General features: G+C 44.3%; 1 protein-coding gene across 3 annotated transcripts in view; it reads left to right on the top strand.

Moving 5' to 3' along the window:
• Positions 1 to 14,987, top strand: part of DNAJC7 (DnaJ heat shock protein family (Hsp40) member C7) — a 44,243-nt gene that overhangs the window by 15,064 nt on the left and 14,192 nt on the right. For 2 of the 3 annotated variants that reach the window (XM_017856607.1, XM_017856608.1), the window contains exons 2-5: positions 4,621 to 4,709; positions 7,617 to 7,741; positions 8,443 to 8,556; positions 9,913 to 9,987. In XM_017856607.1, the coding sequence (XP_017712096.1) occupies positions 4,621 to 4,709; positions 7,617 to 7,741; positions 8,443 to 8,556; positions 9,913 to 9,987 (403 nt within the window). Of the gene's footprint in view, positions 1 to 3,026; positions 3,099 to 4,620; positions 4,710 to 7,616; positions 7,742 to 8,442; positions 8,557 to 9,912; positions 9,988 to 14,987 lie in introns of those variants that run through there. The other variant, XM_017856609.1, reaches the window with a different exon arrangement.

The following is a 14,987-nucleotide window of genomic DNA, read 5'->3' on the forward strand; positions in this document are numbered from 1 at the left end:
TTTTTTGTATTTTTAGTAGAGACTGGGTTTCACCGTGTTAGCCAGGGTGGTCTCGATCTCCTGACCTCGTGATCCGCTCGTCTCGGCCTCCGAAAGTGCTGGGATTACAGGCTTGAGCCACCGCGCCCGGCCTGGATAAATCAGTTTTAATCTAAAAGCCTTGATACTAACAGGATGTAGGGGAAAATATAAACTTCTAGGACTTAGGAGACCTGTGCAGCCATCTCGGGTGCCTTACTAGCTCTTCCTCTGTTGGAGGATAGGTGAAATTATTGCCATAACCACCTCAGAAGGCCATTTGAAAATCTTAGGCCAGGTATAGTGGCTCACGCCTGTAATCCCAGCACTTCGGGAGGCGGAGGCGGGCGGATCACAAGGTCAGGAGATCGAGACCATCCTGGCTAACACGGATGAAACCCAGTCTCTACTAAAAATACAAAAAATTAGCCAGGCGCAGTGGCAGGCACCTGTAATCCCAGCTACTCAGGAAGCTGAGGCAGGAGAATCGCTTGAACCGGGAGGTGGAGGTTGCAGTGAGCCGAGATCGTGCCACTGCACTCCAGCCTGGGCGACAGAGTGAGACTCCGTCTCAAAAAAAAAAAAAAAGAAAAGAAAAGAAAAAAAGAAAATCTTGGCCAGGTGTGGTGGCTGACGCCTATAATCCTAGCACTTTGAGAGGCCTAGGCAGGCGGATCATTTGCAGTCAGGAGTTTGAGACCAGTCTGGCCAACGTGATGAAACCCCATCTCTACTAAAAATATAAAAATTAGCTGGGCATGGTGGCACATGCCTGTAATCCCAGCTACTTAGGAGGCTAAGGCGAGAGAGCACTTGAACCCAGGAGGCAGAGGCTGCAGTGAGCCGAGTTCATGCTACTGCACTGCAGCCTGGGCCAAAGAGTGAGACTCCATCAAAAAAAAAAAAAAAAAAATTCAAAATCTTCATTGGAAATGCTTTGAAAATCTGAAACAACACTACAAATATACTGTAGTTGTTAATAGTACCATCAGATCAGTTATGGCCAAATCTATATTTTACTGTGGTATTATATTTAAGAGTTTAATCTGAATTTAATTTTGTAGCCACAGAAAATAATCTGTAGTTTAGTGCATTGGGAATCCTTTTTTTTTTTTTTTTTTTAATTGGTCTAGGTGAAGCCAATTAATCCTAATTCTTCTTTTCTCAGTACTGGTGTGTTTCAGTAGGTACATGTTATAACCTCACTTGCTTATCAGATGAATTGACCCTGGCAGTGAGTGAGTGACAGATGCCACCACCAGACTGCCCTCAATTCCAGTGTTAACCTGCTCTTCTTCTTTTCCAGTCCCACGCCTTTGACATCTCATCCTTCAGTCCCTTTGCTGTAAAGGCAACCTGAACAAGCTTCAGCCCTTTCTCAGACTTCCAGGGCAGGACTTGAATGGATTTTACCCTGGAATTGTTCCTGATGCAGCCTTGTTCAGTTCTTGCTGCTGCCATGCTGGATTCCAAAGATCCATTCTTTCCTCAACTGGTCTCACAGGGTCAGGCCCATTGATTAAAGCTTGTTGTGTATTTGGTCGGGAGGTTCAAAATGAAGGAGGGACTCCAGTCCACTTTGGGCATTGGACCTGGAGGCAAAAAATCAGCGTTCAGTCTAAAAGCACTAAGTGCCCATTGTTTAGGCAGCTGTTAATCAGCCACGTTTCTATGAAAATAAGTCCTTTTCATGAGGCAGTTGTGTGGGAATAGCTAATTCTGGCCTGCTGCTGTGCAGTGTGAGGTTAAAAACATGGCAACTTGTCACAACACAATTCTTCTTGTTCTTTTTGCTGTGGGCTGACTCTACATTACTTGCTTTGTTTGCTCTAGAATGGAATCTACTCACCATTTACTAAAATGAAATGCATTTCTTTGGGGAGGCAAAGTCCAGTTCACTAGGTCTTGCATCTTGAAGAGAAAGGAGCCCTGCTTCCTCTTTGACTTACTGTTAGGAATGTCATTTAGCTTATTTAAATACCGATTTTGGTTCTGGGGTTGAATATTATATGCGGGGGGTCTTAGTTTAAAGAAATTTATACGTATTGTCTTACATATATTGTCCATGTCTTATTCCTCCTAGTACAGATTGATTTTCAAAATAGTTAGCAGTAAGTGGAGGCAAGCATTAGAGAGAAAGCTTGGCATAGTAGAAAGTACACAAGCTTTGTATTCTGACAAATGTGAGTAACGTCCTGACCTGACCTCAGGCAAGTTATTTAACCCCCAGGCCTTATTTCCTTCTTTGAAAAATGGGAATAATGATGTTCACCAGACTCTGTTTTATAGAGGATGATGTATGGAAAGTACCTGACCTCAGTAATTATTAGTAACCGTCCACCAAAATAATCCTTTGCGTTTTTTCTAGAAGCCAGTCCTGAACTCCCCGACCTCCATAGGGGTAGTGTTTTAGGAAAGAGGAGGCTAGGGGCACCTTTCAGCAGCCCTGTACATTATTTCACTTTCGATTAACGGGCTTTATACTGCTGACACAGTGTCTCCCCAGGTACCTAGCTGTCTTGGTTTTCCTCAGAGATTTGCATATTCTTAGCCACTAGCCAACTGAAGAAGAGGCTAGATCTCTGATAGAGTATGGGCCTAATGTCTTACTTTGGAATTTGGTACTCCATTTCTTCACAGCAGTTTGACTAATCAAAATCCAGTTTGAGCAAGTCCTTTGTTCGAATCCCTTGGCATGTCTGCTCTTAAAGGATAGGCTCCTCAGAGTTTTTATAAGCAATTTGCTTAATTTAGAGTTACAGGGTGGTGTATACTGTGTAGTAGGATTTCAGTTGGTCCTTTAAATCTTGGAATTGGGGGATCTTTCTTGAAGATTTTTAATAGCAGATGGCCTCTTTTCAGCATCGTGATAGTTGGTTTAAACAGTTACTCAAGCAGATTTATATCCATCACATTTCAAATCTGTCAGCATTTATAGGTCATTCCCATTTTCCTTCTCCTTTCTTCTAGCAGCCTTTTCATGTTAGTAGGGCTTGCCAGGACAGTGATGGAGAAGAATGGAGAGGGAGGATCACCTCAATAAAAGGAGGGCGGCTTTGCCAGTTTCTAGTTTAAAATACGTAAGTAAATCACAAATCTCCCTAATGCACATAACCATAGACTCAAGCTGTAAATTGCTATACCATCGCCAGGGTTTAAGAACTAGGACTTGGCCGGGCGCAGTGGCTCAAGCCTGTAATCCCAGCACTTTGGGAGGCCGAGACGGGTGGATCATGAGGTCAGGAGATCGAGACCATCCGGGCTAACACCGTGAAACCCTGTCTCTACTAAAAAATATACAAAAAACTAGCCGGGCAAGGTGGCGGGCACCTGTAGTCCCAGCTACTCCGGAGGCTGAGGCAGGAGAATGGCATTAACCCGGGAGGCGGAGCTTGCAGTGAGCTGAGATCCGGCCACTGCACTCCAGCCTGGGCGATAGAGCGAGACTCCGTCTCAAAAAAAAAAAAAAAAAAAAAAAAAAAAACTAGGACTTTTGCCCCCATTTCAGGCAACTCTGAACTAGGTTCTTTTTTGCATGTGAACAACAGGAAAAGAAAGATGCTTTCCTTTCTGTTGAAACAGGATCATAACAAAAATGATCAGGTACTTAATGTTGCAGTAATCAATTCCGTAAAGAATTATCTTTATCACTTGAGAGTAGAGTGATTTGGGGTATCTTGATAGAGGTTAAAACATTGTTGGTCATGTCTGATTTGATTCTAGGTACTTGCTCAGGAATCTAATTCCCCAATTATATAACATTGTTCCTTTAGGAAAGTATACTTTGTCTAATGGCATAGTTTGAAAAAATAGATCTTAGAGGTAGGGAAAAAATTCTGCTATAACCCAGTTGTTGAATATATAAGGTACTGGAGGGAGTACAAAGAGGGCAGCAAGTACCCACATAGATGTGATGGGAGGAGGGAACACCAGTGGATGGGTGCTCCTTATAGTATGGCACTGGCAGCCTGTACCTCATATATCCCTGTCATCGATGGTCTTAGTCTCTGCTGTCACTCAACTCTGTTCCTGTCTTAAACACCAACATGCTATGCTTTTAACTCTTTTGCCATCTGCCTTTGCTCTGCTTGTTCTTTCAGTGACAAATGCATGAGCCACTTTTCAGGAGATGAAATTATTAAAACTCTTGAGGATATGACCTTTTTCACATTGAGAAATAAGTTGCCCCTGAATGGAGTAACCTTTTCCCCTGAATGGAGTAAGTTTGCAAAAGAGGCAGCAGTTGTGACACTGTGGAAGGAGAAAGAAAAATTCCTTGCCCTGAGGGAATGTCTAAATTTGTCTGTCCTGCGGGAGGATGAAAGGCAGAAATAGTGAGGTGAGGCAAGAACGTAAGAGGGGTTTTCTTGATTTAGTTTGAATGTATCTAAGTGACAAAAAGCATCTGAAGAACTTGGATTCTTTCATTGGCACCTCCTTTTGGTCCATTGGCCTATTGAACAAATCTATAAATTCCTTCAAGTATCACACTAACTTTCAGCTCAATGTGCTGCAGGCTCTAGACCAAAGGTTGCTCCTAGAAGATTACAGAAGTTATTCCCTTTGTACAGTAACATGATTCTCTTTTTCTTTCATTTTCAGGGAAGCAGAGACTTTCAAGGAACAAGGAAATGCATACTATGCCAAGAAAGATTACAATGAAGCTTATAATTATTATACAAAAGCCATAGGTGAGAAAGACTTGATACTTATGCTAGAAAACATTTACTTGCCAAATATTATTAAAAGTAGCTGCCAGTCGTGGTGGCCCACGCCTATTGTAATCCCAGCACTTTGGGAGGCCGAAGCAGGCAGATCACTTTAGATCAGGAGTTTGAGAACAGTCTGACCAATATGACGAAACCCTGTCTCTATTAAAAATAAAAAAATTAGCTGGGCCTGGTGGCGGGCACCTGTAATCCCAGCTACTTGGGAGGCTGAGTCAGGAGAATTGCCCAAACTTGGGAGGTGGAGGTTGCAGTGAGCCAAGACTGTGCCACTGCACTCCAGCCTGGGCAACAAAGCAAGACGTCATCTCAAAAAGATAAAAAAATAGGCCAGACATAGCGGCTCACGCCTATAATCCCAGCACTTTGGGAGGCCAAGGTGGGCGAATTACCTAAAGTCAGGAGTTCGAGACCAGCCTGGCTAATATGGTGAAATCTCATCTCTACAAAATACAAAAATTAGCTGGGCGTGGTGGCGCGTGCCTGTAATCCCAGCTACTAGGGAGGCTGAGGCAGGAGAATTGCTTGAACCCGGGAAGGTGGAGGTTGCAGAGAGCCAAGATTGCGCCATTGCACTCCAGCCTGGGGGACGACCAAAGAACTCCATCTCAAAAATTAAAAAATAAAAAAAGTAGCTTCTCTCTGAGAAGTAGCCTTTTGCCTAATGGGTTGATAACTATTACTGTATGAACTCCTTCAGGCTTGATTTCATGAATGGGCCGGACGTGGTGACTCACGCCTATAATCCCAGCATTTTGGGAGGCCGAGGCTATCGGATCACCTGAGATCAGTTCTCCCCTAATTTGCTTACCCCAACTCAACATGCACATTTCTTTTCAGCCTGGTGAACATGGTGAAACCCCGTCTCTACTAAAAATACAAAAATTAGCTAGGTGTGGCGGGCGCTTGTAATCCCAGCTACTGGGGAGGCTGGGGCAGGAGAACTGCTTGAACCTTGGAGGCAGAAGCTGTAGTGAGCTGAGATCACGCCACTGCACTCCAGCATAGGCAACAAGAGCGAATCTCCGTCTCAAAAAAAAAAAAACTCATGAATGATAACTTTTTTCTTTTCTTTTAACACTTTAAATTTTAAAATAGAGACAGGGTCTTACCGTGTTGCCCCGGGTGGTCTCAAACTCCTGGACTCAAGTGATCCTCCTGCCTTGGCCTCCCAAAGTGCTGGAATTACAGGCATGAGCCACCACGCCCAGCCGTGATAGCTTCTAACTGGGGTGGGTAGTTTTTCTTTTGACAAATTAAAGGCAATTCCAGAAACACTGAATGTTATGGCAAAACAGTACCCACCTAAATGCATTTCACTCATTGCCAATTCATTTACTACCTCAGAAAATGGCCTTTGTACATAAAAGAAGTCTTAGTTATCTCCATGCTTAATTTGCCAGCATATTTTAATCCCATGTCAGCATTCTTCTCACCTAATTTGCTTACCCCAACTCAACACGCACATTTCATTTTAATGTCTCATTATACAAAACACAGTTCATTAAGATTAATAAGCTGCCTCTCCCCTCAAAAGATAATCACTGCACTTTAAAGCTGTACCTTGTTTTGTTTTAAAACTGATTTTATCATTGCTGCTGTCCATTTGCACAAGCAGTCAGAAATTTGGATGCAAACTTTTATTTATTTTGGGGACAGTGTCACTGTCACCCAGACTGGAGTGTAGTGGCACAATCTCGGCTCACTGCCAGCTTCATCTCCTAGTTTCAAGTGATTTTCATGCCTTAGCCACCTGAGTAGCTGGAATTACAGGTGTGTGCCACTGTGCTCGGCTATTTTTTGTATTTTAGCAGAGACAGCGTTTTGCCATGTTGGCCAGGCTGATCTCAAACTCCTGACCCCAAGTGATCTGCCCACCTCGGCCTCCCAAAGTGCTGAGATTATAGGTGTGAGCCACCGTGCTGGCTGTGGCGTTCTGAAGAGTGTGTCAGGGCTGGGTGCAGTGGTTCACTCCTACAATCCCAGCCCTTTGGGAGACTGAGGCAGGTGGATCACTTGAGGCCAGGAGTTAAAGACCAGCCTGGCCAACATGGCAAAACCCCATCTCAACAAAAAATACAAAAATTAGCTGGATGTGGTGGCATGTGTCTGTGGTCCCAGCTACTCAGGAGGCTGAGGTAGGAAGATGTCTTGAGCCCACGAGGCGGAGGATGCAGTGAGCAGAGATCATGCCACTGTACTCCAGCGTGGTCAACAGAGCCAGACTGTGCCTCAAATAATAAATAAAAATACAAAAATTAGCCAGGTGTGGTGGCGCATGCCTGTAATCCCAGCTGCTTGGCTACTTGGCACGCTAAGGCACGAGAATCACTTGAACCCAGGAGGCAGAGGTTACAGTAAGCCGAGATAGCACCATGGCACTCTAGCCTGTGCAACAGAGTGAGACCCTGTCTCCATGAAGAAAATGGAGTTTATCAGCATTACAGATAGATTCCCTTAATATTGGTTGGAGGGAGATGGCCTCTAAGTTTTTTGTTTGTTTGTTTGTTTGTTTGAGACAGGGTCTTCCTCTGTTGCCCAGGCTGGAGTGCAGTGGTGTGCTCTTGGATCACTGCAACCTCCACCTCCCAGATGCAAGCAGTTCTCATGTTTCAGTCTCCTGAGTAGCTGGAATTACAGGTGCCCGCCACCTCGCCCAGCTATTTTTTTTTTTTTTTGTATTTTAGTACAGATGGGGTTGTGCCATGTTTACTAGGCTGGTCTCGAACTCCTGACCTCAAGTGATCCGCCTTCTTGGCCTCCCAAAGTGTTGGGATTACGGGCATGAGCCACTGCGCCCAGCCCCCTCTAAGTTTTCAAAGCAGGAACCTGTTCTAAACTTTGTTTTACATTCTTCTGTCTTTCCTATAGATATGTGTCCTAAAAATGCTAGCTATTATGGTAATCGAGCAGCCACCTTGATGATGCTTGGAAGGTTCCGGGAAGCTCTTGGAGATGCACAACAGTCAGTGAGGTTGGATGACAGTTTTGTCCGGGTATGTATGTAATGGGGCTGTTTGGGGAAGGCTGGGTTGCTACAGTTGAGTTTCTCTAGCCCAGTGTTTCTCAACCCTGACACTACTGACATTTGGGACCAGATTATTCTTTGTTGTGGGGGACTATACTGTGCACTGTGGGCTGTTTAGCGTCATCTCTGACTTTTAATCACTGGGTATGAGTAGCGTCCCCTCTGCACAATTGTAACAACCAAAAATGTCTCGTAACGTTGCCAGATGTCCCCTGGAGGTCAAATTGCCCAGGTTGGGAACTGCTGTAGTCATTTTCATTCTGTATTAGTTTTGTTTGTTTGTTTTTGTTTTTGAGATGGAGTCTCGCTCTGTCGCCCAGGCTGGAGTGCAATGGCGTGATCTCAGCTCACTGCTACTTCAGTCTCCCAGGTTCAAGCAATTCTCCTGCCTCAGCCTCCAGAGTAGCTGGGACCACAGGCATATGCCACCACACCCGGCTAATTTTTGTATTTTTAGTAGAGACGGAGTTTCACCATGTTGGCCAGGCTGGTCTCGAACTCCTGACCTCGAGTGATCCACATGCCTCAGCCCCCAAAGTGCTGGGATTACAGGTGTGAGCCACTGCGCCCGGCCTCTATGTTTGTTTCGTGTGGGTGTTTGTTGCTGCTGTTGATTTCTTTCCACTTGGCCAATCATGCTGCTTTTCTTCCCTCTTGGTGTTCTTTTAGGGACATCTACGAGAGGGCAAGTGCCACCTCTCTCTAGGGAATGCCATGGCGGCATGTCGCAGCTTCCAGAGAGCCCTAGAACTGGATCATAAAAATGCTCAGGCACAACAAGAGGTACGGGTCTGATGCTGTTTCTATCAAAAGAGGCAGTATGGTATATTTGGGAGGAGTGGCTACTTGAAAGTCAGAAATGAGGTCTGGTCTCACTTCTGCCATCAGCACACCTGGGTGACTTTAGGCGAGCTTCATAGTGTCTCTAAGTCTCAGCTTCCTAATCTGTAAAATGAGTTTTGAATGTGATTGACAGCTTTTAAAAATCTGTGAAAATTGAAGCATTTCTGAGATGGCTGGGGAATAGGCAGATGCTTCCAGGGACTGATTTAAGTGAGGTTAAAGAATTTAAGAGTTTGGGACTTAGTGAGACCCTGTCTCCACAAAGAAAATCTTTTAATTAGCCAGGCCTGGTGCCATGCACCTGTGATCCCAGCCACTCAGGAGGCTCAAGTGGGAGGATTGCTTGTGCTCAGAAAGTTGAAGCTGAGCCATGATCGCACCACTGCACTGTAGTCTAGGCAACAGAGCAAGAACCTATCTCAAAAAAAATAAAAATAAAAAAGAATTTGAGTAAATTCAAGCCCTGATGAAATTGGTAGCAGCTAAAACATGTTTTAATTACATCTCCATATACAGTATGTGTCGCTTAATGACAGGCATACATTTCGTTAGGTGATTTTGTCACTGTGTAGACATCATAAAGTATACTTACACAAACCGGGGTGGCATAGCCTGCCACACACCTAGGCTATATGGCAGTAGCTTCTGGACTACAAACCTTTATAGCGCGAATATTGTAGGCAGCTATAACGCAATGGTATTTGTGTATCTAAACAGAAAAGGTACAGTAAAAATATGGTATTATAATCTTACAGGAGCACTGCCATATATACAGTTCATTGTTGACCAGAGCGTATGACTGTATATACAGTTTACCCTAGATGCATTTCAGTGAGAATCTCAAAACGTATGCTCAATCCCTAGCAATGCATTGCCTTTATTTTATGTATATCAAGCATGACACTTGTGTTCTGACTTGAAGTTCAAACTGAGGGTGAAGTTTGGGTCTAGCCCTGTTAAGGAGTCTTGACTGTATCTTCATCAATTTGGTTTGTGAAATGTCTGTGGTTCTGATTTTCTTGAAAGAAAATCTTCTAGAGACATCTATGAGAGGGCAAGTGCCACCTCTCTCTAGGGAATGCCATGGCAGCCTGTCACAGTTGCCAGAGAGCCCTAGAACTGGATCATAAAAGTGGCCACTCAAAACAGGAGGTATGAGTCTGACCCTGTCTCTATCAAAAGAGGCAGTGTGGTATATTTACTCAATTCGAATTCATCAATGCCTTGTTAATTTTTTTGTGGTTGTTTAATCTACAGCTTCATTAAAACTTTCCTATGTCTGATTTTCTGGTGTAGTTCAAGAATGCTAATGCAGTCATGGAATATGAGAAAATAGCAGAAACAGATTTTGAGAAGCGAGATTTTCGGAAGGTACAGTACAACCATGAGATAATCTCATCTGCCCTTTGTCACAAAATTCCCATTCGTGTGTGTGTATGATAATTAAGAGGAGTAGTATGGCACAAAAGATCTAGAATAGTAAATTATCACTTAAATTAGGCTTTTGACTTTTCCTCTTAAAAATGTTCTGTGCTAAGGTACTTACTAATTATATTTGGCCCTATAATGAAGGTAAAATAAGCGCGCCACTTGAGTTTGTTTCTATTGTTGATGTAAAGCGCTGGCCAGTGCTGTACTGCTTAATAAAGGGAGAGCCAGCTGGAATTAAACATTAGGTTTGGATAATCTTTTTTTTTGAGACCTAGTCTCACTCTGTCACCCAGGCTGGAGCACCGTGGCTAACTGCAAATCTCCACCTCCCGGGTTCAAGCGATTCAAGTGATTCTCCTGTCTCAGCCACCTTCGGATTACAGGCGCATGCCACCACACCCAGCTAATTTTTGTAGTTTTTTTTTTTTTTTTTTTTTTGAGTTGGAGTTTTGCTGTGTCTCCCAGGCTGGAGTGCAGTGGCGTAATCTCGGCTCACTGCAACCTCCACATCCCAAGTTCAAGTGATTCTCCTGCCTCAACCTCCTGAGTAGCTGGGATTATAGGCATGTGCCACCATGCCCAGCTAATTTTTGTATTTTTAGTAGAGACGGGGTTTCACCATGTTGGTCAGACTGGTCTCAAACTCCTGACCTCCTGATCTGCTCGCCTCAGCTCCCAGAGTGCTGGGATTACAGGCGTGAGCCACCGCACCTGGCCCTTTTTTTGTTTTTTTTTTAAAGTGGAGTCAGAGTTTTACCATGTTGGCCAGGCTGGTCTCAAACTCCTGAGCTCAACTGATCCTCTGGCCTCAGCCTCCCACAGTGCTGGATTACAGGTGTGAGCTACCACACCTGGCCCTGGATAATCCATTTTTATTTGAATAATAAGAGCTGGCTTTAACTTCTGTTTTTAAATCAGAAATAAGGAGCTGGGCAATGCCATGCCTATAGCCCAGCTACTTGGGAGGCTGAGGCAGTAGGATTGCTTGAGGCCAGGAGTTCTGGGCTATAGTGCACTAAGCTGATTGGGTGTCTACACTAAGTTTGGCATAAATATGGTGACCTCCTGGGACCAGGGAACCACCAGGTTCCTTACAGAGGGGTGAGCTGCCCCAGGTTGGAAACAAAGCAAATTAGAACTCCCATACTGATCAGTAGTGGGATTGAGCCTGTGGAAAAACCCCTGCACTCCTGCCTGGGCAACATAATGAAGCCTTGTCTCTTAAAAAAAAAAAAAGAACAAAATGGGAGAACCCCTTTTACATTTTGAATAGTGTGCTTAACCTGTCGTCCCCTTCTTTTGGCATTAGACTGTCTTTAGATGTTAGACTGTGTGGTAGTTCTTGAAAATTTACATGTCAAAGGGGTAGACATCTGAAATGTGAGAAAGGTATAAAAGTTCTAGATACCTTTTCTTTTTTTTTTTTTTTTTTTTTTTTTTTTGAGACGGGTTCTGGCTCTGTCGCCCGGCTGGATTGTACAGTGGCCGGATCTCAGCTCACTGCAAGCTCTGCCTCCCGGTGTTCACGCCATTCTCGACGCTGCTCAGCCGTCCCCGAGTAGCTGGGATACAGGTGCCGTCCCCTCGCTGGCTAGTTTTTTGTAATTTTTAGTAGAGACGAGGATTTTCACTGTGTTAGCAGGATGGTCTCGATCTCCTGACCTTGTGATTCCGCTCGTCTCGGCCTCGCCAAAGTGCTGGATTAACAGCTTGAGCCACCGCGCCCGGCCTGATACCTTTCTTTCTCTCTTTTTTTTTTTAGATGGAGTTTCGCTCTTGTTGCCCAGGCTGGAGTACGGTGGCGTGATCTTGGCTCACTGCAACCTCCGCCTCCCAGGTTCAAGCGATTCTCCTGCCTCAGTCTCCCGAGTAGCTGGGATTACAGGCATGCGCCAACCATGCCCAGCTAATTTTGTATTTTTTTAGTAGAGATGGGGTTTCTCCATGTTGGTCAGGCTGGTCTCGTACTTCCAACCTCAGGTGATCCACCCGCCTTGGCCTCCCAAAGTGCTGGGATTACAGGCATGAGCCACTGTGCCTGGCCAAAAGTTCTAGATATCTTTCTAGACCTCGCAGTTATTATACTTTATCTATATAACTCCTTTCTTCTTTAGATGGTGCTTGGATATAGTGTTCACTTGAGTTTCTGAAAGGGAGGTAGATAACCCCCAAAAGGTTAAAAACCACTGATCAGGAGAGATTTTCTGCATCACTTAAGTTTGTGACTACTGTCCAGAGAACAAAGTTGTCACTTCATATGTGGGAATTTGCTCAGTGCTTTTTGGAGCATGTGCTCAGTAAATGTTTGATAAGCAGGTACATTAAGAATCATTCACATTCACTGATAGTCTTTTATTTGGTAATGTATATATCTGATTAGCTTCTGCACAGTCCCAGCAGTAACTTATTAGCATCCCTCTTCTGTCCATTGGTTTTAATAACCACAGTTGTCTTTGTAGTGTAATTCGTAAGTTTGTTTTGTTTGGCGTGTGTGTGTTTGGAAAGCAGTTCTGCCTACTGTCACGTTTTCTGAGGTTTACATAGGCAAAAGCTTTGTCTTGAGAGGCAGTCTTTTGGGTTTCTTTTCTCTCTTGCCTACTCTGGAGCCAGAATCCTGAGTTTGTGACAGAATCCTCTGTTTGTGACATCCCAGCCCCCCCACTGTAGCTCATGGTGATGTCACAAATGAAGAATTATGATTCTGGCAGGGGAAGCAGATGAACTTGGAAGAAACAAAAGATCTTCTTTGCCTGCAGCTGTCCCTAGTCATGGGGAGGTGGGGGTGGGAAGTGAGGCGCTGATGAGCCCCATGATGAGCAGGACCAGCTCTACACAAAACGGGGTCCTTGTGAAGGCAGCGGGGTGTGGCTGCTGACATTTGACTGACTTCTTCCTGCCCCCTCATTCCTTTTCCATCTGAGGGGGGCAGGACAGTTAGCACAACTCTACCTGTGTAATGCTTAAGTTTTCATATTGTCCTTAGAACTTTCAGGACATGTCGAGCGCGGTGGCTCATGTCTGTAATCCCAGCACTTTGGGAGGCCAAGGCGGGCGGATCACCTGAGGTCGGGAGTACGAGACCAGCCTGACCAACATGGAGAAATCCTGTCTTTACTAAAACTACAAAAAATTAGCCAGGCATGGTGGCGCATGTCTATAATCCCAGCTACTCTAGGGGCGAAGGCAGGGGAATTGCTTGAATCTGGGAGGCAGAGGTTGCAGTGAGCTGAGATCATGCCATTGCACTGCAGCCTGGGCAACAAGAACGAAACTCCATCTCAAAAAAAAAAAAAAAAAAAAACTTTCAGGACAGTAACCTGTGCCACTGAAGGAGAGGCATTCCTGTCACTGCTGTGTGACACTGCAGAAAGTCTTCTCAGTGAACAGCTGGTAAGCTGGTAGAGTTTACTGACTTGCTCATATTTTAAATTTCAGTTTTGGAATCGGTGCTATTCATGGTTCAAAAACTAGAAAGTATTGCCAGGTGCAGTGGCTCATGCCTGTAATCCCAGCACTTTGGGAGGCCAAGGCAGGAGGATCACTTGAGGCCAGGAGTTTGAGACTAGCCTAGGCAACTTATTGAGACCCTGTCCCTACAGATAATTTTAAAAATTAGCTGAGTGTGGTGACATGTGCCTGCAGTCCAAACTACTGGTGAGGCTGAGGCAGGAGAATTACTGGAGCCTGGGAGGTCAAGGCTGCAGTGAGCCATGATTGCGCCACTAATACTCCAGCCTGAACAGCAGAGCAAGACCCCATCTCAAAAACAAAAACAAACAAAACTTAGAAAGTATGAAAAATATTCAGTGACGAGTGTCCCCTCCACCTTGTCCTCTCTTCGCCCAGTTCTCACTCCCCTAAGCTAGGGGAGTGAGGTTTGTAGTTTTGTTGTACATATATAAAATAAAGATCCTGGATTTTCTACCTTTACTTAGCATGAAAGATGTATGCTTTTTGGCAGTTCTGCACCTTTAAAAAAAAATTACTGAGTAGCTCTTGGAACTCTCCATATTAGTACATGAAGAGCTTCTTCATTTTATTTTAGAACTACATAGTATTCCATTATATGCATGTCCATATTATCTAACCAGTCTCCTGTTGATGGAATTTGAATTTTTCTGCTTGTAAGTTTTCAGAGTTTATCTCTTCCTGATCCCCACGGCCAGATTCTTAGAGGGAATAGGTGTCCTTTAACTCCACATTTCTCCTTTGGTTCATTTATTCTTGGAGTGAATGTGATTCAGCAAGGCTCTCCCAGGAATAAATAGCAGCTAAACCAAAACTGAAAGCTCAGAGGACAGACTAGTAAAAAGATGGTTTATGAGGCTGAAAGAGTAAATTAATCCCTACCTTTTTGTGTGTGTGAGAGCTCCTTGGCTTGTGGTTTGTATAGTGGCATGTTGGGAATAGTAATCTGATGTAGCCTATTTAGAACCATTTAAAATAACTGTTTTAAGGCCGGGTGTGATGGCTCACGCCTGTAATCCCAGCACTTTGGGAGGCTGAGGAGGGCAGATCACGAGGTCAGGAGATCAAGACCATCCTGGTTAACATGGTGAAACCCGTCTTTATTAAAAATACAAAAAAAAATTAGCTCGGCATGGTGGCGGGCACCTGTAGTCCCAGCTACTCGGGAAGCTGAGGCAGAATGGTGTGAACCCGGGAGGCAGAGATTGCAGTGAGCCGAGATCGCGCCACTGCACTCCAGCCTGGGCAACAGAGCGAGACTCTGTCTCAAAAAAAAAAAGTTATAATATTGCCTATTTCATAAAATTGTTGTGAGGATTAAATGGGTTCATATATAAAGGCACCCAGTAAATGTTCACTGTCCTCATTATCCTCTGGAATCTTTGCTCTCCTCATTTCAGTGCGTTTATTTAATGAATTAGGTATGTTTTTAAACTTTTGATACTACTTAATAGTGGACCCAAAGACTTCTT

Source organism: Rhinopithecus bieti, unplaced genomic scaffold (genome assembly GCF_001698545.2).
Source record: "Rhinopithecus bieti isolate Rb0 unplaced genomic scaffold, ASM169854v2 scaffold_44695, whole genome shotgun sequence".
Taxonomy (NCBI): domain Eukaryota; kingdom Metazoa; phylum Chordata; class Mammalia; order Primates; family Cercopithecidae; genus Rhinopithecus; species Rhinopithecus bieti.